The sequence below is a fragment of the Lissotriton vulgaris genome, chromosome 3_2 (assembly GCF_964263255.1).
Source record: "Lissotriton vulgaris chromosome 3_2, aLisVul1.2, whole genome shotgun sequence".
In the NCBI taxonomy this organism is placed as follows: domain Eukaryota; kingdom Metazoa; phylum Chordata; class Amphibia; order Caudata; family Salamandridae; genus Lissotriton; species Lissotriton vulgaris.
Genome location: NC_141690.1, coordinates 64,175,718 through 64,201,304, shown reverse-complemented (window position 1 = coordinate 64,201,304; position 25,587 = coordinate 64,175,718). Strand labels below are relative to the sequence as shown.

General features: G+C 45.7%; 1 protein-coding gene across 1 annotated transcript in view; it reads right to left on the bottom strand.

Annotated features, from left to right (window-relative positions):
- SEL1L3 (SEL1L family member 3) overlaps positions 1–25,587 on the bottom strand; it is a 519,344-nt gene that overhangs the window by 42,070 nt on the left and 451,687 nt on the right. The window contains exons 20-21 of the mRNA XM_086964007.1: positions 23,559–23,668; positions 4,335–4,462 (exon numbers count right to left, since the gene is read on the bottom strand). Of these exons, the coding sequence (XP_086820133.1) occupies positions 4,335–4,462; positions 23,559–23,668 (238 nt within the window). The remainder of the gene's footprint in view (positions 1–4,334; positions 4,463–23,558; positions 23,669–25,587) is intronic.

Sequence of the window (25,587 nt, the reverse complement as noted above, 5' to 3'; positions counted from 1 at the left end):
CAAAAGCTGTAGGCTGCGCCCTTTACGGCGCAGAGCTGTGGGGCTTTGATTGTGTTGTTGCCCTGACCATCTCTGAGAATACGTTTTTTAGGGAGCTGACATCGCTACCAAGGGGTACCCCCATCAAAGCATTACTGAGCGATTTGGGTCGCCGTTCCATTAAGGATTTAGCTAGGCTACGTCCTCTTCTATACTGGGCCATGTTATGGCGGACCCCCGAGCTCTCAAAGTATTTAGATGGCTTGAAAGAAGTTATGAACCTTTATGGTGCTCACAAAATTAGCTGGATTCGCAATATAAAGAAGCTCTTGCTTGAATCTGGCATGCCAACCGATTGGGAGCCTGAGGTTTCTCTATCCAAGGATGAAACTAAACGAGCCTACTGGAAGTGGGTTGATGAAAAAGAATTAAGGGACCCAAACCGAGGGAGGCTGACTGAGGCGTTCATGCAGCATAAATTAAAGCCTCGTTTGGAGCCTTATCTGGATTTCATTAAGAAACCAAGAGACAGATCCCTTTTTATCCAGTTTAGGTTGAGAAACCTTCCCCTCCGTGACTATACGTGTAAGTGGAAGCCCCCGCATCAAACCCCACCTGACTGCCCAATCTGTGAAGGTGTCACTGAAAACATCCCTCATGTCTTCTTTGTATGCCCAGCCTATGCAAAACCCAGACAGAAATGGCTAAAACCAGTGTGTTTACTGCTTGGAACCAGGGATCATTCCTCTGCACTCAGAATACTTAAGGCTGACACTAGTACAACCTTAGTGTGTGGGGTGGCCAAATTTCTGAGCTGGGCTTGGCTGATTAGATCGAAGGCTACTAGATGACCATAGTATTAGTTGGATTATTTTAAAAATATAACCCACAAAGCTGCTAATGTTTAATATGTTTTTAAACTATTTATTGAAATATGAATGGTTTTATTGTAATGTACTTTTTTTTAAATGTAATGTATATGAATTGTGGTTTTATATTTCTAAGTGCTTTTATGATATTCTGTATATCGAAATAAAGCTTTGATGATGACATATGAAGCACTGTTTTTTGTAATTCTGTAGTGAAATGGAAGCAAACATTTTGAATAAAATTAAATACAAATCTAGACACTTTACTTACTGATGTGCAAATGGTCATTAGTCCCTGGAACCTAATTTTTCTCACATTGATGTACGTGCAATATTTAGGGCCCGATGTAGGTAATTCCGATTTACCTACTCTTAAATACCGAATCATACCGATTCGGTATTTAAGAGTAGGTAAATTGGAAGGAGGCAGATTTAGGTAATTTTTATTTAACAATTATCGAATCTGTAAGATTCGGTATTTACCGATTCAGTAAATACCGAATCGGTATTTCCCATTGATTCCTATTGGCCTTGAAGCCCATAGGAATCAATGGGAAATACTGATTCGGTATTTACTAAATCGGTAAATACTGATTCCTGCAAGGGGGAACGGGGTGTCACTTTGATACCCTGTAGCACCCCAATTCCAGGCTTGTGTGCCATGTGGCACACATACATGCCCTAAGGGCATGTCTGTGTGTCACATGGCACAGGTGTACATGCACAGATGTGCATGTAAACCTGAATTCAGTATTTTACCACCCAATAGGATTTGGTGGAAAATACCGACTCCTAAAGGGCCTGTGGCACTCTTTGAAGTGCCAGCTTCATCTGGATTTACCGAATCGGTAAATATACCGATTCGGTATTATACCAAATCGGTAAATTTACCAATTCTGTAAAATTACTGAATCGGTAAAAAATAGGCCCCATACATTGGAAAAGGCATTTACCAGTCGGTAATGGCCGAATTCAGCCGTTACTGACCAGTAAATGCCTACCTACATCAGGTCCTAGGTGTTATCAGTAAAACTGCACGTCTATGAACATTTTGTGACCATATCAATAGATAATGTGCTGTCCGTAAATTATAGAGTGCTAGCATACCATGCTAAATTAACATATTTAAAAGTCTGCTCCAAAACGGCCCACCAGCCATATTCGACACCCTTATTACACTCTGGCTGAATGGACATGACTCGTTTGCTACATACACTTGTTCTTTTTGGACCCTTGAGTTTTTCACAATCCCTATGACTTCAGTGACTTAACAGGGATGGCAGCATACCCACTCTGAAAAATGTTCCAGCTTCACTGGCCTCTTCATTTCGTCCCTCTATTCTGGTTCACTCGGCGCAACGAGACAAGCATTAAGTGGCATAAAGCACTGCACTAGCCATGATTGTCTCATAACTTTGAAACTCCTCCCCAAAAAGAGTTAGCACATGGTTCACAACTGATGTGCAACGTGAAGCAATAAAGTCTGCACCTACTTTCTGCAGTCAAATATCGGCACGCTTATATTTACTTTGGAAACTGCATGGAAAATAGCACGTTATGCCTTATCTTGAAAGGCTTAATTAGTATAGGTCATAATTATGGCAGCTGAACTGGGGCGTATCGGCTACTAATATCGCATCACATTCAGGCCATGAAACTCATAATCGGGGCCAAGTAACGAAAATTAACATTGGGCGTCTATCATATTTAACTTCATTAAATTCGTACACAGCAGCAGCCCGTCCTTAAGGGCAGAGTGGCCATGCCCCAGCACTTTTTGGATGAAGAGTGTCTGTCAGGCTGAACAAAGGTCAGCCTGGCAGGCACTCTTTATTTGCAGGTCAGGCAGCCAGGAATGAGACGTGTTGAATGTGCAGGCCCCTGTAAATTGTAAAATTGTAAATTGTAAATTGATACTTGTATAGCGCACTACTCACCCGCAAGGGTCTCAAGGCGCTTGTACGAATACCGCTGTGGAACCGGTCCTGGCTTTCCCTGTGAGGCGTCCACTCCTGGGCACCCCCAGGGTGAAGGCCAGGCATCCTTAGCGTTGTGGGGGCCGTTGTCGAGATTAAGCAAGCTATTGCCCAGAGTTGCAGAGTGGGACTCCATGATTGGAATAGGCACCGAGGCGATAATTATCAGGTCAGTGGAATTTTGAGCCCAAAACCCCGCCGAGGCGGGGAATTGAACCCTGATCCTGGGCTAGACCTCTGCATCAGGGTCTGCCGCTCTAACCATTGAGCCACACTTCTCCCCTGGGTGCCTAAGCTGATCTTTGCTGGGATGACGATGTCACCCTCCTGCGGGCATGATCTCCTCAGCTCAGCAAAGGTCCTCGAGGCCCTCCCTCTCATGACAGGGGAGAGCATCAGTGTTAGTCTCCTACCTGTGTGCTTCAGTTTTAGGCCCTGTAGTGCCCAGGGCAGAGTGTCTATCACTGATACCTCCTCAAGCAGTTGGTGGGGTGGTTAGCAGTATCTCTGACCTCATCCTACTGTGTGAGAGGTAGGGACTGCTGCCTCCCCTCACGGGGTGACCTAAGGTCTGCCAATGAGTCCCAACCCTCCTGGCAACTCAAAGGCTTCCCTCCCCGAGAGCTGAAGCAGGTAAGTGTTTTTCATTGCCTGTTTGTTGTATGCATGTATGAATGTATGTGTATTTGTGAGTAAGTGTTGTGAAGGGGTGTGTGAGTGTGTTCGAATTTCTGCATGTGCATTCATGGGTGTAAGTGAGTACATGTGTTACTGGGTCGCCAGTCTCCCTCCAAGCTGTACTTAATGGCTGCCACTGGTCATAAATACTGAATATTACTGCACACATACAGGACTCAGGAGCAACTGTGAAGTATGGAGGAAACAAATAATGCTGATGTAAAGTCACCATTTGCTTTTCTCTTACTTTTGATACAAACGTACAAAGTAAAAATCACAAAATTAAATCCCAGTTTAGAAAAAAAGAGCTGTCTATCTACATTACCTTAGCTCCTTCAACTCGGTTAACAACAGAAAAACTAAAAGAAAATTGCATTAATGATCATAAAGGCTGACACAGAAGAAAAAGTGCTTTGTCACTTTAAGCAACCAAGAGCTTCTATAATCTCAGCAAGCAGCACAGCCACAGTACCCCTGATTCACTTTGACGGGCTACTGAAGGGAACAGGAATAATGTCTCTAAAACATACACATTAGAAAAGATATGTTGTCTTTACATATGCTTTTTTTATTGGGGGGTTTGGGGAAAGTTTCTTTCTCTATTTTAGAAGTGTTCCAGGATCCGGCATTGCTTTTTAGTGTTTCCAAATAGTAACAAGGATCCACTGACAGAGAAGCAACATCACACAACCATCCCCTTTTAGATTGCACGGCGCTTGTGAACCTCTACAGGTTGCAGCTAATTCACTAGGTACTGCTAGAATGAGCAGATAATGTAGATGCCAGAGACAATTGCTATGGAATGTAGTGCCTAACAGAAACATAAACGTACCTTTCATAAAGCTGTAAAAGTATAGACACGTCAGCAGGGTCGGCGGTTGCATTAATTTTTAAATGCTCCAGCACATCGTCTTGTAGCATAAATCCCTCCTCATGAAGCAGAGCCAAGTTGAAGAACCCCTAGAAATAAAACAGAGTACATTGAGAAGAGGACTTTATTCACCAGATACAGTCATAACCTATGCTAATTTAATTGTAGGATTGTAAAAATAATTTACATTTGGTAAATTTCACTTGAAGTACTTAAAATACCTGTCCAGCAGTAGTACTCACATTGTTGTTGCCATGGAGGTGGGGTTCCATGGAGGTATGTCACACACTATTGGAAGTTACATTGACTCGGGTAGCCAATGCAAGACGTTTTCTCAGTAGCAGTCGCACCCAAAAATTATCTTACAACTGAAACAACACTTTAGTGTCTCTAGGCCATCGTCCTCAATAGAAGTTGCTCAATCTGTTATAGGTGACCTAAAATGTATGTTGTGCTCAACCATAATGATTGCAATATTTTATGAAATAGCACACATTGCAAATGTAATGCATCTTACTTTTGAGTGAGACTGAGAAGTGGGTCCCCATGTTTACCTCAGCCCAAATGTGCTACTTTATCTGGCAAGAGAGGCAACTATCTTTTCATTACAATGTCTTTTGTCTGCTTTAGTAGTTGGCCATGGCATAACATGCTACACACTGATGCCAACACGCAGTGCCTTAAATGTAAACATAGAAGTGCAGGTACTCACTATCCGATGTTCCTGAAAGGTGCCAGTACTTTTCCATTAAATCTATTGCAGCAGTGCTGGGAAGTGGATCTGCTCTCCTTTTTAAATTAAAGAAGTTCAGGACCTAAGTACCAGCCAGGACCTGCTCATTTAAAGCACTGCAGACATGCCCTGAGTTTGATATAAATATTACTGACATTTTCAAAATCTCGCTGGCGGTAATTGCTGATTAAACCAAAGTATAGGAGGTTTTGCCAGGAAGCATACAGGGTCCATATGAGTCAATGCACCCACCTTCTTTTGTCATCAGGATACATTAACTAAATATCACTTTGCAGTGGAATAGAAGGTTTGCACATCACCATCCACAGATGCATCTAATATTGAAGATCAAATTGTGAGGAAAGCAAAGTTCACAGACTATGACAGACAAAGAAAAGAAGCACATTGATACAAGTACCAAGAGGCTGCCGTATATTTAATACAGCATTAAGGATGAGGGAACACTCCTGCACTAAAAACTAAATGGGGCGTAGGATGCACGTGCATACTTAAGGCTTGGCTTTTCATGTAGGTGTGGAAAGGTATTCAAATTGTCTCAAACTGGACTGCCCATCTTTAACTGTAGCTTTCAATTTTTCCATTGCATGTAAGTTCTAGCTTTTCGTCCACTCATAGTGATTGATGGGCCTTTCATTTTTATGCAATGGTCAGTCTGCACCTTTGGTAGAATTGTGGCATTAAACGTCCTATAGGAAATAACAATGGGCATAAGCCGGCGTCACCAATGTCTCCCGATAGCACAGTCAGGGGATCAGAAAGAATCAGTATCCCTCTTACGTCTTTGATGTAAAAAGGTACCTCTTTCCAGAAGGTTTTATGCACTTGCACACCCACTGCATGTGGTAATGAAATCCTAATTCTACATATCGTCTCCAACACTTACCAGAGCACTCGAACACTGCTTTGAGGCTGGTCGGACTCGCGCGCCATCTCAGCCTCAAGTTCTAGGCGCTATCTTTTGATTAGACGCATATAGATGATTTGGCTGATACCTGCCAAATGAGGCTCCAAACATTCTATGCAGTGTCCCTCCCCAATAACTCAGCCCATTATTTTTACATGTAGAAGTGATTGGAAGTCCTGTCAGACCTCGAGAGAATCTTTCAAAGAAACATATGAATCCTAGTCCAGTTTGATGAGATGAGATTTTAATATAGAATTATACTTTAGGAGCTGGAAACGAATTGCCTTAAATTCACTCAGCTCCAGTAAGCAAAAGCATGGCTTGGACTGAAGAGAACAGAAGCGCTATGAATAAATGTTAATGAGACTACCTGGGAAAATACACCATAGAAAACATACCTGTGCTAATCTATAGGAGTGTATGAAGGAGTAAATGACTCAGAAGCCACACAAAAGTGCTAAGTGGACCAAGAGGCATGGGCTTTGTTTTTAGCGCAACATAATTATGGATTACTGGAGAACAAGATAGTAGTAGGCTGGTTATCAACCCTAACCTATTCAGTGCCATTAGTCTACCCTATTCTGTGAGACAGTGGATTACTCAGCAGGTTGCTGATGTACTGCTTTCCTGCTGCTGGGGATTCAGGAGCCAAGACGCCTGAACAGTTCTGAGTCATTTACGGGCCACATACCTAAGAAGCGTGAGAAACAACTGTGTTTCCACTTAGTAATTCTATGTCAGGACAGGAGGCTCCGATTATGCTTTCTCATTTCTTTAATGAAATGCTCAGCAGCCAATAAAAATAACCAAAAAACTACATATCCCATGAACACCAGGGAGTAACCATAGAGTGTAGTGTATAAAAGGACCCAACATTAGTCTGTCTTCCTCTTTCTTTGCTGCTCCGCAGCCAGTTAAGTGCATTATATTTACTCTCTGGGCATATTGTTACTGTTTATTGACTTTGCGCATTGTTGCTTACTGTTTGATTTGTGCTTTGCCTTTGCGCTTTGTGGTCGCGCGTCCGGGGCTCTGTCTCCGTTATATCTTCGCGCGTGTTGTTTGCCGCTGCTGGCGTGCAGTTTGCTTTGTTGTCGGAGCGTGTGCCTCACCTCCGTTTTCTTTGCGCGAGCGCTTCCTAGCTGCTCGCGCGCTGTTAGTGGAGCGGGAGCAGGGGTTCCGTTTTGCTTTGGAGCGCGAGCGCTCTTGCAGCGGTCTTCGGTGGCAGGCGGCAGTCGCGCATGCACGCTGTCCCATTTCCGGTTGTTGGTGTTTCCTCAGCTGGTTGAGTGACGGCGTTTTGACGTCTTGCCCACGGCCTGTCACCGGAATTAACCCCGTCGGACACCGAGGTCTTTTGAGGGCTTTGGTTGTTTTTTCGTGGCATAGGCTCTGCCTAGAGTGTTCTGTTTGGTGCAGGCTTTGGCTCCCTCCACGCTTTATTTCTTTGTCGAGTCAGGTTTGTTCCTGCTTCTTCCAAGCCTGCTTTGGGGTCTCAACACTCCCCCTTGACTTGTGTTTTTTCAACACTCCATATTGTTCTAGTCGTCTTGTGGGCAATTATCTCTACCTTGCTGTAGAATGGCTGATTATTATGATGACGCTGATGACGACTATTATTATGCTGATGAGGAGGAAGGCTCCTTGGAACAGGACTTGGTTGAACAGCTGGATAAGGGTGTTCAACAGTCCGTTAACAAAGCGCTAGTACGTGCTATTAACCCTTTAAAGCGTCACTTGAATCTCTATGTGCAGCAGCAGGGCTGGTTGCCTGCTTCCAAGAAAACAGCAAAATCGCCTGTTAACCCTCATAAGACTGATTTTCAACGTCTGGCAAAGAGTTTGGCGGCTGCGCCATCCACAACTACTTTTATACACGATGCTGAATCGGACAACGCACAGTCTTCCGCTTCTTCAGACCATGCTTCTCCTCCCCCTAAGAAACGTGTCTGTAAAGAACATTTTGTGGACACCCCGGAGCGTCCTCCAGTGCTCAATTTCGAGCCTGCAGACATCGTTCATCCGAACTCTTCTTCATGGATGCCTTCACCGGCTGTAGCTTCCTACATTGAGGCACATATTTGCCAACCTTTTGAAGCTTCGGTTCGGGCCAGGTTGCGCTCAGAGTGCCCGAGGCCTGATTTGTCTGCCCATCTGGCCGAGACACCAGAGGTTGACCCCATGATGGTCACATATTTGAAAAAATATGCAAAGGACCCGAAGAAGGGCCTTGATAGATCTTGGCGGTCTTGCCAAGATAAGATGTTAGACCTGCTTGGACCTCTCACCAAGATTTTAGATCTAGGTTATAGAGCACAGGAAGCCTCTGCCCTTGTGAATCCAAAAGAGATGATTGAGTGGGCACAACGGGCGATTTGCCAATTGGGAAATGCCAACTGTGCAATGTCTTCAGAACGTCGCAGGTCCATCCTGTTGAAGCTTGACCCTAGGCTCTCTGAATTGGCCACTTCAGAATCTGGACCTGAGGCGGACGGCCTCCTGTTTGGTCAGCCGTTTCTTAAAGAGCTGACACGGTTTGTCTCCACCTTCAGTGGTATAGACAAGGCGCAGGCATCATTGAGGCGAGCCATGCGTCCGGTTTTTGCAAAGGCCGGACGAGGTAGGGGACGCTCGTTCGGCCGTGGTTCTGCCAACCAGTCCCAAAGAGGCAATTCCTCTCAGCAACGAGGATCTTACGACGCCGGTTATTCAACCAGAGCCAACTTTTACCCTTCAAGAAAAGGAAAAGGCCAGTACGGCAAAGGACGTTCAGGTGGTCAGCAGGGACACTACCAGGATACCCACTCTACAGGTGAGCCTGATTTGTGCATGCGATGTGATGTTGGGGGGTCGCATTCAGTTTTTCCTGCAAAATTGGCGCATGCTCTCCAGCGATGCATGGGTGTTACAAACTGTTCAAGGGTTCAGAATAGAATTCTATCACCCGATGCATCAGATTCATCCTCCTCCTTGTTTACATTTTTCTCTTCAGGATCAGGTTTGTCTCTCCGAAGAGATAGACGCTCTCCTCAAAAAAGGGGCGATTCTTCCAACCACCCGTCATCCGAAGGGGTTTGCCAGCTCAGTCTTTCTGGTCGAGAAAAAAGGGGGCGGCTCTCGCCTAGTTCTCAACCTGAAGGACTTCAACGGAGGGGTGGTCTATCGTCATTTTAAGATGGAGGGTATCCATCTCTTGCGGGATCTTCTTCGCGAAGGGGATTGGATGGTCCGTCTGGATCTCAAGGATGCGTACCTCTCGGTTCCAATTTACAAACCGCATTGTCGTTTTCTCCAGTTTCACTGGCAGGGAGTCTGGTACGAGTATCAGGTTCTCCCGTTCGGTCTTTCGTCGGCACCATGGTGCTTCACGAAGCTGTTGAGACCAGTTGTGGAACAGCTTCGGTCTCAGGGTGTCAGGTTGATTATTTATCTGGACGATATTCTCCTTATGGCGGATTGTCCACTCAAACTTCTTCAACATCTGGAATGGTCCATCACTCTTTTACAGTCTCTGGGTTTTCTGATCAATGTTCAGAAATCGGTTTTGGTTCCTGCCCAGTGTATGGAATTCCTGGGTTTCCAGATCGACTCGGTGGCTTGTCAACTTCTCTTGCCCAACCAAAAGATGCGTTATATCAAGAGAGAGTTGACATCTGTTATTTCCAGACCGACTGTGTCATTGAGGTCGTTGGCACGAGTAGTAGGTCTGCTGGCATCGTCCATCCAGGCGATATTTCCGGGTCCTCTGCATTACAGGGCAATGCAACGGCTGAAAATTCTACATCTCCGGAAGGGCCTCGGATATTCCGATCAGATTCCTCTTACGGAGGAGGTACGTTGGGAGATGCAGTGGTGGTTGGACCACATGGAGGCCTGGAATGGTCGAGCCCTCTTCGGTGTATCCCCGGATCTAGTGATAGAATCCGATGCCAGTCGGTGGGGTTGGGGAGCCCGCTGCGGCTCGGTCTCGACCGGGGGTCGTTGGTCCCCTCAGGAATTGACTCTACATATCAACTGTCTGGAACTCCTGGCGGGTTCCTTTGCGATCAAATGTTTTTCCCCCCTGCAACCGAGTTGTTGTGTCCTTCTCCGAATGGACAATGTATCAGCGGTCCGCTATGTGAACAAACTGGGCGGGACCAGGTCCAAAATCTTGGCGGAGATCGCCAAGGATTTCTGGCACTTCTGTCTGCAGAAGAAGATCACTGTTATTGCGGAGTATCTTCCGGGATGCCACAATCAGATAGCGGACTGGCACTCCAGACATCTCCGGGATTACAGCGATTGGAGGCTGCACCCTCGAGTCTTCCGTGCTCTCCATCGGCGTTGGGGTCCTTGTCAGCTAGATCTATTTGCCTCTTGCCTCAATGCGCAACTTCCGCGCTTTTACAGTTGGAGACCGGACCCTCAAGCTCTGGCCACGGATGCCTTTCTCCAACAGTGGCCATCGACTCTTTGCTATGCCTTCCCACCATTTCTAATGATTCCCAGAGTGTTGGCTTACTCCAAACGTTTTCAGACGGATCTGATTCTGATTGCCCCTCTCTGGAGGGCTCAAGCGTGGTTTCCGGTGCTTCTGGAAATGTGTTCGGCTCCGCCGTTTCTCCTTCCCCCATTGTGGAATCTCCTATTGGATCCTCTCGGAGGTCCTCATCCCCTGATCCTCTCAGGCTCCCTGCACCTGCTCGCGTGGAGGATCTCGGGGATCGTTGGTCGCTCCCAGGCCTTTCAAGCGACGCTTCCAAATTCCTCAGTGAGGCATGGGCTCCCAATACTCACAAGCGGTATAGAGGGTCTTGGAAGCGTTGGTGCGATTGGTGTGTTCAACGACAAGTTGATCCCGTTTCAGCAGATGTCAGTGTGATTGTTAATTTCTTGGCCTCTTTAGCTACCTCTGGTCTTGCTTATTTGACTATCAATGGTTTCCGTTCGGCTATCTCAGCGGGTCATGCCCACATCGATGGGAAACCTGCGGGTGAACATCCTTTTGTTTCTAGGTTGCTTAAAGGAGTTCGTTTTGCAAAACCTCCCACTCCTAAGTATGTTACCTTATGGGATGTTTCAGTTGTCCTCAGATTCTTGGAGGCCTGGCCTTCAAATTCTTTGTTGTCCCGCAAGCAATTATCTGCGAAACTGACGATGTTGTTATGTTTGGTCTCATGTAAGCGCGTGTCAGATGTGCACGCTTTGGATCTTGCGGGTCGCAGTTTTACTCCTGAAGGAGTTTCTTTTCGTCTTTCCAGACGTACAAAATCTAATACACCTTCTATTACTTATCCTTCTTTTCCTTCTCATCCCAACCTTTGTGTGGTTCAATGCCTAAAGGATTACGAGGTGAGTACCGCTTCTTTGCGCTCAGACATGCAGGGTCAACTGCTGATTGCTTTACAAAAGCCTTTCGCCCTGTCTCTCCAGCTACCTTGGCGCGCTGGGTGCGGTGGCTTATGTCTGAAGTAGGAATTGATGTTTCTGTGTTTGGCGCGCATTCTGCACATGGAGCGATGGCGTCCAAAGCTTATTCCATGGGTGTTACTCTGTTTGATATCATGAAAGCTGCAGATTGGTCTTCTGCCTCTGTATTTAAAACATTTTATTTTAAACCGATTGATAGTGTTGCTTCTGTGGTGGTGGATCAGCTTTAAAAAAGCATAATCGGAGCCTCCTGTCCTGACATAGAATTCAAAATTTGCAAACATTCGTGACAAGAATTTTCAATTCTATTAAGGACTAGGAGGCGAGGATTATCCCACCCGTGTTTCATATTTGTATGCTAATGTTATATGACTGTATACATGCAATTACAAATATTTCACTCCTTGTTCTCCCTCCCTGACTTGCTGAACAGTATTATTACTTTGGATATTATGGCTCTGTATCTTTTTCCAGGTTCAGACCAGAAGTGATGTCGTTTGTTCCTTGGCGGAATCTGTTTCTCCTCCTGGTTTCTGGACCCATGGATCTTCGGCTGACTACTTCAGGATCCTCTGGATGACAGCGGCTTGTTTGGAATTGTTGTTCCTGTTGTATTTGGGATTTTACTTTAACTTGGACATATTTCCACAAAGAAAGAGGAAGACAGACTAATGTTGGGTCCTTTTATACACTACACTCTATGGTTACTCCCTGGTGTTCATGGGATATGTAGTTTTTTGGTTATTTTTATTGGCTGCTGAGCATTTCATTAAAGAAATGAGAAAGCATAATCCTCGCCTCCTAGTCCTTAATAGAATTGAAAATTCTTGTCACGAATGTTTGCAAATTTTGAATTCTACCGCAATCTGTCACACAAAAACCAACCTGAGGCTATACACATGATATGTGAACTTCAAACAAAGCTTAAACTCATCCAAAACGGGGTGTTACTTCTCAGCCTAAGTTCATTTCCAGCCCAACTCGGTAGAAAATAAGATTGTAAATAAGATCATTACATAGAGCTCAGGTCAGCACCAGGGAGGCCTTTCCAGCTTTAAAAATTCTATAGAAAGTTTAAGAAAATTAGGGAGAGAATGTTGCCCAACACGGAGCTTGGGAACCGGGTTCCAGTCTCGGCAGGGACGTCCAACATCCTGTGATTCTGGGCAAATCACTTAGGGCCAGATGTAGGTAAAAAACATTTAACGATTTTAAAATACCGAATTGTACCGATTCGGTATTTCAAAATCGGTAAATGGTATGTAGGTCCCAACATCTTGATTCGTTACCGAATCCTTAACAATTCTTTGATTACCGATTCGGTAAATACCGAATCGGTAATGCCCATTCATTCCTATGGGCTTTGAAGCCCATAGGAATGATTAGGCATTACCGATTCGGTATTTACCGAATTGGTAATTAAAGAATTCACAAGGGTGCAGGGGGTGTCACTTTGACACCCTCTGGCACCCCCAAAACAGGCACAGGTGCAATGTGGCAGGCATACCTGCCCTAATGGCAGGTCTGCCTGTCACATGACATAGGTGTGCATGCACACATGTGCATGCACACCGGAATCGGTATTTTACCATCAAATTGGTTTTGATGGTAAAATACCGATTCGTTAAGGCTCCTGGGACTCTGAAGAGTCCCACCTACATATGGGTGGCTTCAAATCGGTAAATTTACCGATGTTTTATTTTACCGAATCGGTAAAATTACCGATTCGGTAAAATATTGCCCCCTACATGCCAGATCATGTAAACCGGTCGGTAACGGCCGAAAATACCGATTTTCGGCCGTTACCGACCGACCTACATCTGGCCCTTAATATTCCCATGCCTAAAAATATTGAATGTGTCCATCTGTAATGTAACTGGTGCTCATGTAAAGCGCTGTGATACCTTCAGGTCAAGTTTGCGCTAAATAAAACAAAAAGGTCACTGGCACCTACTGCATTGCTTGAGCACTATTAAAACAAAATAAGGAGCCTGATTTAGAGTTGGGCAGATGTATAACTCCATCATAAATGTGATGGATATTCTGGATGCCATATTACAAGTGCATTATATCCTACAACACTTGTAATAAGGCTGACAGGATATCTGCAATGTTTGTGATGAAGAAACCTGCCCCAAACTCTAGAACAGGTCGTAAGTTTAGAAGGTAACGTCTTCTCCCTGAGCAATCTGTTACTAATAATTTAGCTGTGTGTGCTTGAAAGTCCAATATGAATACATGTCTTTAATACATTTCCCACATGACAACATCGCCTTTTATTGGCTTCCAAGTCAATTGCTGGCACAGTTGTTTACCAGTAAAAGACGGAAATTCATTTTCTCCACTTTACGTTTAACCATTGTTTAGGAACATTTTGTGGTAGTTAGCTAATAAGGTTTTGCAACTCAAATACTTTGTTTGGAACCCATAAATGCCATTATGCCATTATTTTAACCTCCTTGCTATTGTGTTTTGAAACCCTCCAGGAAGACCAACTATAGCACAGATTAATTGCATACTATAACCTTTAACCTTTAACAGTGTATGTTGATGATTTCCTATATATCAAGACATTTTTGACATTCATTACAGATGAAGGTGATTGCCTTAGGCACTTAATTGTTTTTAAGGTTTCAGATGCAGAGGCAATTTTATTTACTCTTGTTTTCAATCTCTGTATACATCTATATACTTTTGGAAGAGAATAGATAGTGTGGGAAGGGTTTTACTACACCAACAGCAACATTTGATAGTGAACATGATTTTCATGTTGTAATAATTCCACATAAAACTCCATTCTAATTTTTTAAGATTTAATCAAATCTAGTAGTTAAGACTGTTGAGGAGCAGGAAGGTCTCCAACATGGCCCCATCAAGCTGCAATATATTTATGTAAAAGTAAAAAAACATATTGTGTTTTCTTAAGGTAAAGGGAATGCCCCAATCTTGTTTTGGAATATTATAGTGATGATTTCATGGGGATTTGGCGAGAAACAAACATCTGAATTATTGGAATTTTATGAATGAATAAATCAAAGACATGATAGACAATAGCAATACACCTTTTAGATACATCAATAAAACCAGAGAAACAAATTCAATAGGGATATGTAAATTAAAATACCAGACCAAAAACCTTTCATTACCAAATCTTTCATCCAGTCAACCAAATAAAAGACTTCTTTTTAGCTAATTGTTAAAGTAAAGGAGAACAATTTTAAAAACAGAGATGTTGAACATTTTTATTACATTGAGGAATTGAAGAAACTCTATGGGTACATGAGAACAAATATTGAAGACAAAATATTTTAAGAATCATAGAAGCAGAGTAACTTTCATTTACTAATGAATAACTTAAAACAATATCAAAAGAGTATTTCAAAAATGTTTGAAAATTCTAGAATTTGATCAATTATTTTAAGACGTCCTCAAGGAGAAATCACATTTCTCAGCAATTAAATTAAAGTAGGCAGGGATGTTATGAGAGAGCTCAAATACTAGCAAACCTAAAAAAAGAATGAGACTTTTGATTATATTTTGTAAATAGTGCAGACTTTTACAACATGATCCAGGGGGCATAGTGCACCATTCCTATAAACTAAAAATAGTTAAAGTTAAGATTTTGTTTGCAACTGAGAGTACATTTGTCATATTTACAATTCAGTATCCATATAGACTTAACTATGTGGGCAAATCTAACATCACAGGACAAAGCAAAGTCCTACCCCTCTCCTTGGCAGCAATGCAACAGCAGATCAGTCCAGCAGAGCAACAGCAGGACAGTCTTCCTTCTTCAGTTTCAGCTTTCTCCTTGACAGAGGTTCCTTCTTGATTCCAGGATGATCTAATTTTCTATTGTCAGGGGTCCTGTACTTATACCCCTAAAAGTCTTTGTTCTCTTTGTGCAAGTGGACCCTGAGCCCGGTCTGAACCAGTTCTGGGAGTTCCTTGAGCACTTTGTTTTTCTGGCTTCTCCTTTCCTTTCAGAGTGAGGGGCAGGGTCGTCAGCCGCCCAGCTGGAGGTGGAGCCAGAATTGTGGAAGGCAGGCACAGCCCTATTCAGGCCCAGGTGCTATCTCCTCCCACCACTCAAGTTGCAAATGCACTCATTCAGCCTAGGGCTGACTCAGTCAGACTCATGGGGAATCCCCAGACCCTGTCACTCTCAAACCAGACAGTCAATTCACAAAACAGGCCAAGGCACACAGAAAAGTCAGACAAGAGAACAGCAACTTTCTAAAAGTGCTATTCTCAAACACAGGAGTTAAAAACCACCTTTCCTAAAAGATGTATTATAAAATTCTGAGTTCAGGGATACCAGACTTTTATGTCCTATCTTGCTCCTATGGGAAGATATGCTGGTAGCCACTGTAGCCAGCATCCCCCATGATAGCCTATGAAGCAAGATAGCCTGACAATAGTGAAAAACAAAAATGGCTGTAACTCACTACCAGAGCATGTCACCTGCACAAGTACATGCTCTACCTTTCACACACACTGCACCCTGCCCAAGGGGGTACCTTGGGCCTTCCATAGGGGTGACCAATGTGCACAGAAAGGAAAGGGTTAGGCCCGGTCAGTGGGAACACTGACCAGGAGGACATGGCAGTTCACAGACTGCAGCCAGGCACTGCGGTGGCAGGCCAGAGACACCATTTTAGGGCTACTCATGTGGGTGGCACAATCAGTACTGCAGGCCCATTAGTAGCATTTGCATAACCAGCCCTGGCACACTTAGTGCACTTTACTAGGTACTTCATGGTAACACAAATATGCCAATCATGTATATCCAATCACAATAACAATTTGCACAGGGAGCACTTACACTCTGACACTGATCAGCAGTGGCAGAGTGTCCAAAGCATCTAAACCAGCAAAAAACGAAATCCAGCACAGCATCAAAAATACAGGAGGTAGAGGCAAAAATATAGGGAAAACCACGCGAAAGATGTCAGGTCTAACACTCTCCTTGCAGTATTCCCTCTTCCGCTCTTCCCCACTTCTTGACTGCACCCACCATGCCGCCAGGGGAGGACCATCAGGCGCCTTCCAGTGCATGGTTATGCACTGTTTGTCCAGGAGGAGCACTAAGGAATCAAAGTGCATTCGACTTTCATGTGCTTGTGATGCTTACCGATACCAGGGCACTTGCTTCCCACGTGTAAAGGTCCCGGACTCCTGAGACCGCTCCCAGGGTAGTATGGATGGTACTTAAGTAGCTGTGGAGGGAAGGGCAGTCCCACAGCATGTGAAAAAAGGATGCGGCGGGATCCTGACATCTAGGGCAGGCGAAGGTGCCACCGGGGAAATACTTCTGGAGCTTTGCTGGAGTGAGATATGCCCGATGCAGGATATGCAATTGTATTTTTTTGAAGTGGTAGTTGCGGGATACCTTCTTGGTGTAGGCTAGTGCATTGACCCACTCCCTAACGGCCTGCGAAAGTCGGCTTCCCATTGCTCCCTGAGGGACGCAAGTGTGGGTTGCTTAAGGGATCTTATAGCTTTATATATCCAAGTAACTAGGTGTCGCTCTGGGCCCATCTGTAGGATGGCATGGAGGACCGGGTATGTAGGGGGCTCTTCCTCAATTGCACGCCAATGTTTACCACAGTCATTTAATAGCTGCCTATGCATCAAGAACTGTCCCCTAGGAGCTCAAAGTCATTCACCAGTGTCTCAAACGTCTGCAGTTGTCCATCAAAATAGAGCGCCCCAACTTCCGTCAGGGTGTGTTCCGTCCATATGTGCAGCATTCTCTCCGTAGAGAGTGTGTGACCCATTGGTAGCCCTACCAACAGCAGGAGGGGGGAGTACAGGGGCGCTGCACGTTTCAGTCTCTAGATGCATGCGAGTCAGGTGCGCGCCATCATTAGCTGGAGTGGCCTTGCCAGGGGGGCGCAGCTCCTGGTAGTAACATGCAATGGATGGCGGGGGTTTGTAACTGCCCAGCCGCAGTGGTCAATTCTCTTTGCGCCCGTCCTGCTGTCCAGTGGGACACCCATTCTAATTGGGTGGCCAGGAAGTAAGCCTAAAAGTGCCGCAGCGCTGGTGCTGGTTGTGGCGTAGTTTAGCGGTGTGTCTCCAGCATTAAGAGGACCTTTGCCTGGCGTTTGCATTTATCTTACAGGAGCCACGAGGGGAGAATCCTTGCAGTGGCAGCGCCCTGAGTGAGAGCGGCGCTGCCTGCACCATAGCTGCTGTTGCCGGGGGACTGCAAGTCCCAAGACTCCCTCTGTTTCCCCACACCTGGCCCGGACCATCGGCACGCCCCCAGCCCCAGGCGCCTTGTTAATAGCTCGCCGCACCCGCAATTGCAGATGCCGCAGCGCTCGTGCTGGTTGTGGCGTAGTTTAGCGGTGTGTTCTCCCGCATTAAGAGCACCTTTGCCTGGCGTTTGCATTTATCTTACAGGAGCCACGAGGGGAGAATCCTTGCAGTGGCAGCGCCCTGAGTGAGAGCGGCGCTGCCTGGACCATAGCTGCTGTTGCCGGGGGACTGCAAGTCCCAAGACTCCCTCTGTTTCCCCACACCTGGCCCGGACCATCGGCACGCCCCCAGCCCCAGGCGCGATATTACCAGTCCATCACCACCGCGGCACAGGAGCGCGCGGGAGCGTCCCGGGACAAGGGCGGGGCCGTCTGTGGCCATCCGGGGACGGAGGAGGACGGGACGGGACACCGCTCTTACATCTCCACTAATCTCTCAGGCAGCTGGGAAGGTAGGACTCTTCCATCATGACCTCCAATTGTGATAAATCGGTGTCTGCTGGGGGTGGTAGTAAAGGAACACTAGAGGGCTATTTCACGAGGACTTCTATAGAGCTGGACAAGGAAATTGAGATGGCTGAGCGCAGGTCTGAGCGACGTCGCTCCATTGATTCAATGTAAGCCTAAAAGGATGGCGCAGCCAACCTTCCTTGGTCGAGAGGTAACTGTAACTTGGCTAAGGGCGATGCACCTGTGGCCCGAGCCCCAGATAACAGTCCTCAGCAAGGCATCTAGCTCGCTGAAAAACGAGCGGGGGAACCACTGGGAGGTTGGAAAAGAGATATAGAAGTCTTGGGACTAGGATAATTTTGGCGATCGCTATCTTACCCGTGACTGCGAGTAAGAGATCTTTCCAGAAGTGTATGGATGATCTAATGCTTGCCATCAGCTTTCGATAATTTCCTTCGTAGATGTCCTGCGGCGTGTGGTACAGTCGAACTACCTGGTAGTGCACTGCCGGAGGGCTCTATGAAAGATCAACGTTACCCTGCTTCAGCTGGTACTGGGGCATTGCCAGTACCAGGGGGTAAACTGTGGACTTGGACCAATTAACTCGTAGTCCTGCCACTTCTTCAAAGTCTTGCAAAATGCGTAGTATAGGGGTGAGGTCTGCTGCAATATCTCAGACATATATGAGAACATCATCAGCGTATAATGACACCGTATGAATGGAATTGGCAATAGGAACTCCCCACTCCTCATTCTCGGCAGGAAGACAGGCAGCCAAGGGCTCCATTGCCATTGCCTCCGAGGGGGGAGAGCGGACAGCCCTGTCGGGTGCCGCTGCGGACCGAAAAAGAGGCGGTGATGAGGGGGCCTATTCGAACTCTGGAGGTGGGCACGGTGTATATGAGCCTAGTATATGCCTGAAGGCGAGGTACTATTCCCATATTTTGCAAGACCCAAAATAAGTACGCCCATGAGAAGGTATCAAAGGCTTTTTCCAGATCCAAGACCAGGCATGCCGCACGAGGGAAATGGTCATGGAACTGGTCCTGTACATGGAACAGCCGCCGGATATTAGAAGAAGTGTTCCTGCCCGGCACAAATTCATTCCGATCTGGATGGATCAGCTGCGGAAGGATACTGGCGTATCGATCCACCAGGATTTTCCCATAGATTTTGTAGTCCGCAGGCAACAGGGCTATGGGCCGGTAAGAACGCAGCTGGTGGATATCCCTATCCGGTTTATGAAGAGACACTATGACAAATTCGCACATGGATTGGGGTAAGGTGCCTTCATCCAAGGCCGCTCGGAATTGCCTCTCCAGTTGGGGGACTAGTTGGACACAAAGGTGCAGTAAAATTCTAGTGGAAGGCCGTCCAATCTGGGGGCTTTGTGGGTAGCTAATGCTTTTATAGCGTGTCTGATTTTCGTCACTCGGATGGGGTCATCAAGGTCTCGATGGGTGTCACGGTCTATCTGGGGCAGCTGGTGTCTAGCCAGGAATTGGGAGAGGGCCTCCTCAGATATCGGAGCAGGGCTAGCGTATAACGATGTATAATGTTCTTGAAAGGCACTCAGGATGGAGTTTTAGGAGTACAATAGGGTACTATGAGTATTTCAAATGACCGTGACTAGTGGAAGGGTCGAGTCCTGCTTGGCAAGCCACGCCAGTAACTTACCCGCCCTGTCACTTTCTCTGTGAGCATGTGCCGCGTATGCCGCAAAATTATACCTAAGCAAGCTTACTAAAGCCTCTTCGTATGCCGTTTTTGTGGCACCAATTTGGGCCGTCGTGGCTTTGTCTGGTTCAGCTCCTTTGTAGGAGCGGCCAAGGCCTGCTCTGTTCTTTTTATGTCTTGCTCCAAGACTTTACGGACCCCCACAACTTGTCGAATGCATGTGCCCCGTATAGCAAATGTAAAGGCATCCCATTCGTCACTCGCGTGGTGGCAGTATCAGTGTTCTCTTGAAAGTACTGGCTAATATGATCGGCCTGTGTTTGCTTGAAAACCGGGTAGTCGAGACATTCCCTGTGAAGACGCCAGGTAGGGACCAGTGTGCGCATCATGGTTTGATATGGTCCTGCCCTGGTAGTCCACATCAGAAATGAGAGGCAATATAGCGGGGGAGCAAAGGAAACTGTCCAAGCGTACTCTGAGGTCATGAGGGACTGAGTGGAATGAGTAAAGCCTAGCGGTGGGGTGACGAGCACGCCAGGCATCAGCAAGGGACCAATGGTGTGCCCATGTCACAAACCGCTTTGCCTGCGTCGCTATGGGAGACGTTGAATGGGGGAATGGGATCTATCCAGTGTTATGTTTTGTACGCAATTGTAGTCCCCTTCTAAGATCCAGGGGACCTGTGTGTATGTGCTCAATGGGGTAGAAAGAGTGTCCCAGACTTTACTTTGGTCAACATTGGGCCCATATATACTCCCCAATAGGACTGTTTGGCCGTCCAGTCGTCCCTGCAAAAGAACGTATCGGCCGTCTGGGTCAACAGTACGGAACTGATCCTGAAAAGGAACGCCGGGGTGTACCCATATAAGGGTGCCTTGAGCAAAGGCCGAATACGTAGTAGCGCATATGATTCTCCCCCAACGCCTACGCAGTTTTGTCACTTCCCCTGCTGTTAGGTGCATTTCTTGCAAGAACGCAATTTGCGCCTGGTGAACCTTGATGTAGGCATAGACTGAGCACCGTTTACGCGCAGTGTGTATTCCACGTACGTTCAGTGTAAGGATGGTGATGCTGCCAGTGTGTGCCATTGGTGTACGTGTATGGTACGTAGGGTTGTAGGGCCAATTGGGTTCTCCGGAAGGTCCCTAGCTCTAAACCGTCCCTCTAACTTCCACGCTGCTATGGCGTCCGTTCCTCTACTCATCGGCGCATTAACAGGGACACAGTGCAGTGTGGGTGTGCTCAGTGGGGGGGGACTGGGGTGGGAGAAAACGCAGCCCCAATACGGGGGACCCATCGACAAAGGCGATAAGTCCAAACTAGCTCTCAGCTGGCATGAGAGCATCAACACGTTGTCTGGGTGGCGGCCTGTGTCTGCGAGGTACCTCAGCTTGTGGGATATGCGCACAAGTTAATGGCTGCTCGCTGGTTTGCTTGAGTGGATAAATGGTTAATCGGGCTTAAGATAGTTTGCGGGCGCACGTGCAATGAGGTCGCTCGTGCTTGTGCCAAAGAGGTATCTCCTCCCCCCGGTATTTTCTACAAGTGTCGAACGACCATTTATATCAAGTCATTAGCAGACCTCGGGGTGACCAAGGGCAGGGCCACTGAGTCCACTCCAGATTGCGTTGTTTCACTGTCTCCTTCCTCTTCTGAAGTGAATATGTGAGGAGCCCGTTCAATGTCCATTGCAGGGGATGCGGGATGGAGATTCGCCACTGCCTTCAGGGCGTTCCGTCATTCTTGAACTACTTGTTCCAGGTCTGGCGACCCCAGGGTGCACGGGAGCGAGTTGGAGGCCCCCCGCCGGTTGCGTTGGCGTGAGCGTTGTCTTCTGGGTCTTGCCGTTCCTGTGTGTTGCTCATGGTCACGCTCTGTGCGAGGACTCGTGGCACTGCGTTGGTCCATCCAGTCTTGCGCCTCCCCCGTGCTCCCGAGGAAATGAGTGGTATCATCATGCATGACTTTAAGGCGGGCGTGGAAAAACAGGGAGTATTGTAGCTTTTCCGCTCTAAGTCACCATTTCACTTCCAAGAAGGACGACCTTTGGCGCTGGACCGCTCAGGAATAGTCAGGAAATATCATGATGGCTCTGTTCTCCACCTGAAGTGGCACGGCCTGCCGGGCTGCCCTTAACACTGCATCCCGGTCTCTGAAGTGCAAGAAGTTTGCCGGCATGGGGCGCGGCGGGCCCCCGGCCGGGGGTGGCCCGCTGGGACACGATGGGCACGCTCGATGGAGATGAAAGCTGACCGCTCTTCATCTGGCGGGAATGACTTAGTCCAGGTCTCAATGTACTCCACTGCATCCGCCTTTTCAATTCCTTCTGGAGGGCCGATGACGCGTATGTTGCAGCGTCTCAAGCGCCCTTCCAAGTCGTCAATTCGTTCTTCCATGGTAGACAAGCGGCCTATCGACGATTATATCGTGTCTTGGTGGGTCTGTACCATGGGCTGGATGGAAGTGACCGTTTTTTCAGTATCTGAGACCTTGTCAGACAATTTTCGGTGGTCATCGTGGAGGAGGCTAACGTCCGTCATCAGGGTGCCCAGTTGCTGCTCCATAGAGAGTCTGGATTGCTCTATTGCCATTAGAACCCTGTCTAATTTGGCCGAGAAGGAGACATCCGTTGTTGTGGCATCATCCTTACGGGGCCCCATAGAGTGATTGTTGGCAACGTCCGATGTAGCCCGTGGGCTGCCGCCGTCGCCCTTGGCTTGCCCATTTTTGCAGCAGGGATTGCGCAAGCGCGTCTGGTGTTGTCTCCTAGGCGAAGCGCTGGCTCGGCCGAAGGCGCATCTCCCAACGCGTGACTAGTCGGTGCTCCTTGTCGGTGGAAGTGTGTTAGGAAAAAGCCGGGATGTAGGTAAGTTTACGGATACTAGTAGGTCGCCGTAATGGACACTCAACGGGCAGCTGGACCGGACCCTCGACAATGTCGTATAGTTTATTGCAGTCCAACTGGTCCTGCTTGGCGCCTAACGTGCACCATCACTGTCCCTGACAGCTGAGCAACTCGCAGCGCGCTCTCGCAGCACCCCTTCCCCTGGGTATCTACTTGGTGTTTGAATCATTTTGTTTGTTGAGTTGCGAAAAATCATGGCAATACTTCATATTATTTGTAGGAGAATAAGTAATATTAGCCTGTTGTAAAATGCTGACAACTTAATCTGATTTTTAACACCTTTTTCACATGAATCTAACTCGGAGAGTGAAGAGAGGCATCTGCAAGTTTTGTTTTCTCTGCAATGATTACAGGTTCCTTTTGGAGCATAGGAAATCTAATGAGAGTGGTCCTAATCATTTTAAGAAACACAATAAGAGGTTCAATCAATGCAATTTTGGCACTCTTGAGAAGTTAACTGACTGGGCTGTTCAACACAGGGGGGCGATCTATCAACAGCTAGATCATTTTAAAACATTTGATTTGGGAATAGATCTGTTATTAAACCTTTGAAACACTTAGTAAAGTGTATTCAGTCACTCACTTCTCTTATACTGCTAAGTGGTATCAGTATTTCAACAAGTACTCATTTTTGTTGTCTAAATTTAAGTAAAAACTACAGCAAAGATCAAAATGTAATGTTTTGCGGTGACATGAAAAAATAAAGCAAGCAAAGCTAATTAAAGTTTTTTTTCCAATGTTATAGGGAAATAAACAAAAGCAGGAAACTTAGAGGTTCTTTCATTATGGAAAGAAAAACCTGTTCAACTTCAGATACCTGTGAATCATCAAGCAGAGCAGCTTGTGTATACATCCATGCCGCCATCTCTAGATCTTTTGAATAGTTGTGATAACCATAATAGTAGAGATCGCCCATCTTTAAGTATGCTATAAAAAAATCAGAATGTGTAATTGTTAGTATCCTCAATAAAAACAAACACAGAACTCATTTTCAAATTAAATCAAACAAGTACTGGTGATGAGATATGCAAGCAGTCTAAAACGTGGCCAGAAGGCAGGCATTTTTGATAATGATAAAAACATATAGAATGCCAAATACATAAACTACCTGATATGGTACAATAACCTAAAATAAACATTGTGTCATTTTACATACAAGGCAATGCCTCTAGGGAATAAAGATGAAATTATTATTTAATCATCCATCTCCCAAGATTATAGATCACACGTGTAGATTTTTAATACCTATGGAATTTCCAAATGTACTAAAATAGTCATGGTAAAGGTGAATGATCATTAATTGAACTCTTGCAGAACAGTCAGTTTGTCAAATCAGAGGGAAACAAAAAAAATGTTTAAAAAAGTGGCTTATTAATTGGGGTGGATGTGAGTTCACCACAAAGCATGCAGCCATAAACCTGTCGGGGTAAAACATAGTTTCAATCATTTAAACCTGGGCTCAATCCTCTGGTAGTTAAGGTACAGTACAGAAAGGCAACTTAGGAAAACGTTTAGCAGCAACAAAGCACTTAAACAGTAAAATCACAACAGAACAGAGAAAATGCAATGACTGAAATGACAAAAATCTAACAAGAGCAAAGGTAATATGATTTTTTAAAGAATTAAAGCCACCAACCACTCTGTGTGTGTGTGTTATGAATTGTAATTTAATTTATATAGCGCTTCATTGCGAGTCGTACGCTACTCCGTAACATGTTTCAGCACCTGCATGCACATTTTCTGCGCTTGCTAAAATAGCGCCCTGTGTGGAATGAAATTTGGCATCCTTGCTGCTGTTGGTGAATAAAATGAAGTGTTAAAAAAAGGCAATGGATGGTATGCTTGAATTCAGGAAGATCATTGCATGGCAGTTTGGGCTGGACTGTTCTTAGTGGTCCTGACATGGGTTTAACGATTTAAAGAGGGGGGAAAACTTTCTTAGGAGTGATGAGAACAATCCTTCTAGAATGATGGTAGTGGCGAGTGTTAACATTGCAGTAATGTGCTGCATCTTTAAATACTTATAAGGTCCCAAAGGCGAAACCGATTGTATTGCAAAAACTTGTTGTATTACTAGTTTGTATGGATTTCGCATAAATCAAGCAAACCGAACCACAGTCTTAGAGATTGTATTTATTATCTCCTAAAGAATTGGGAGTTTTTAATATGGCACTGCTTTGCTGATGGTATAAGCAGGAGCAACAATGTGGTCATTTGTTCTTCTGTTCGGTAGTGCAATGCCCTTGGCTTTCAATTTGACCTTACAGTTTTTTGTTATAATTCTGTCCTAACAGCTCCCTGCTCCCTATTATATCCTGATTATTATCTGATGGCGTCACTGATGCATTATTTAATTCTGATTGTTTGGATGAGTTTAAGTCGGTCCTTGTATTGTGTCCAAACTGATGAACTCATTCTAGAATAGTTTTGATAGTCTGGCTATTGCTGCCTCCTGAAGAGCTTTCTCTATGCTCCTTTTTAGCATTACACATTGATTTTGTATAGCTTTTCCTGAGGAATTTTGTGTTTTCCATTTCACAGAGATATCCTGTTGTACTTGATTTTCTCAGGATCTTTTTTAGATCTTTTTTTTGTTTGTTATCGAAGGGTTGGTGAATACCACTGATATTTTAAACATTGCCTAAAGTATCTCAGGGATAATATTTTTAGCATATTTGATAGATCTGGAGCTAAGACAACCATTCATTGGTACAGTTGCTTTGGCTAGGTAATGAGTATTCAATTCTCAAGTGAGCTGCAGCATTCAATCAATCAATCAATCAATCAAAGCATTTGTATAGCGCACTACTCACCCGGAGGGTCTCAAGGCGCTAGGGGAGGGGGGG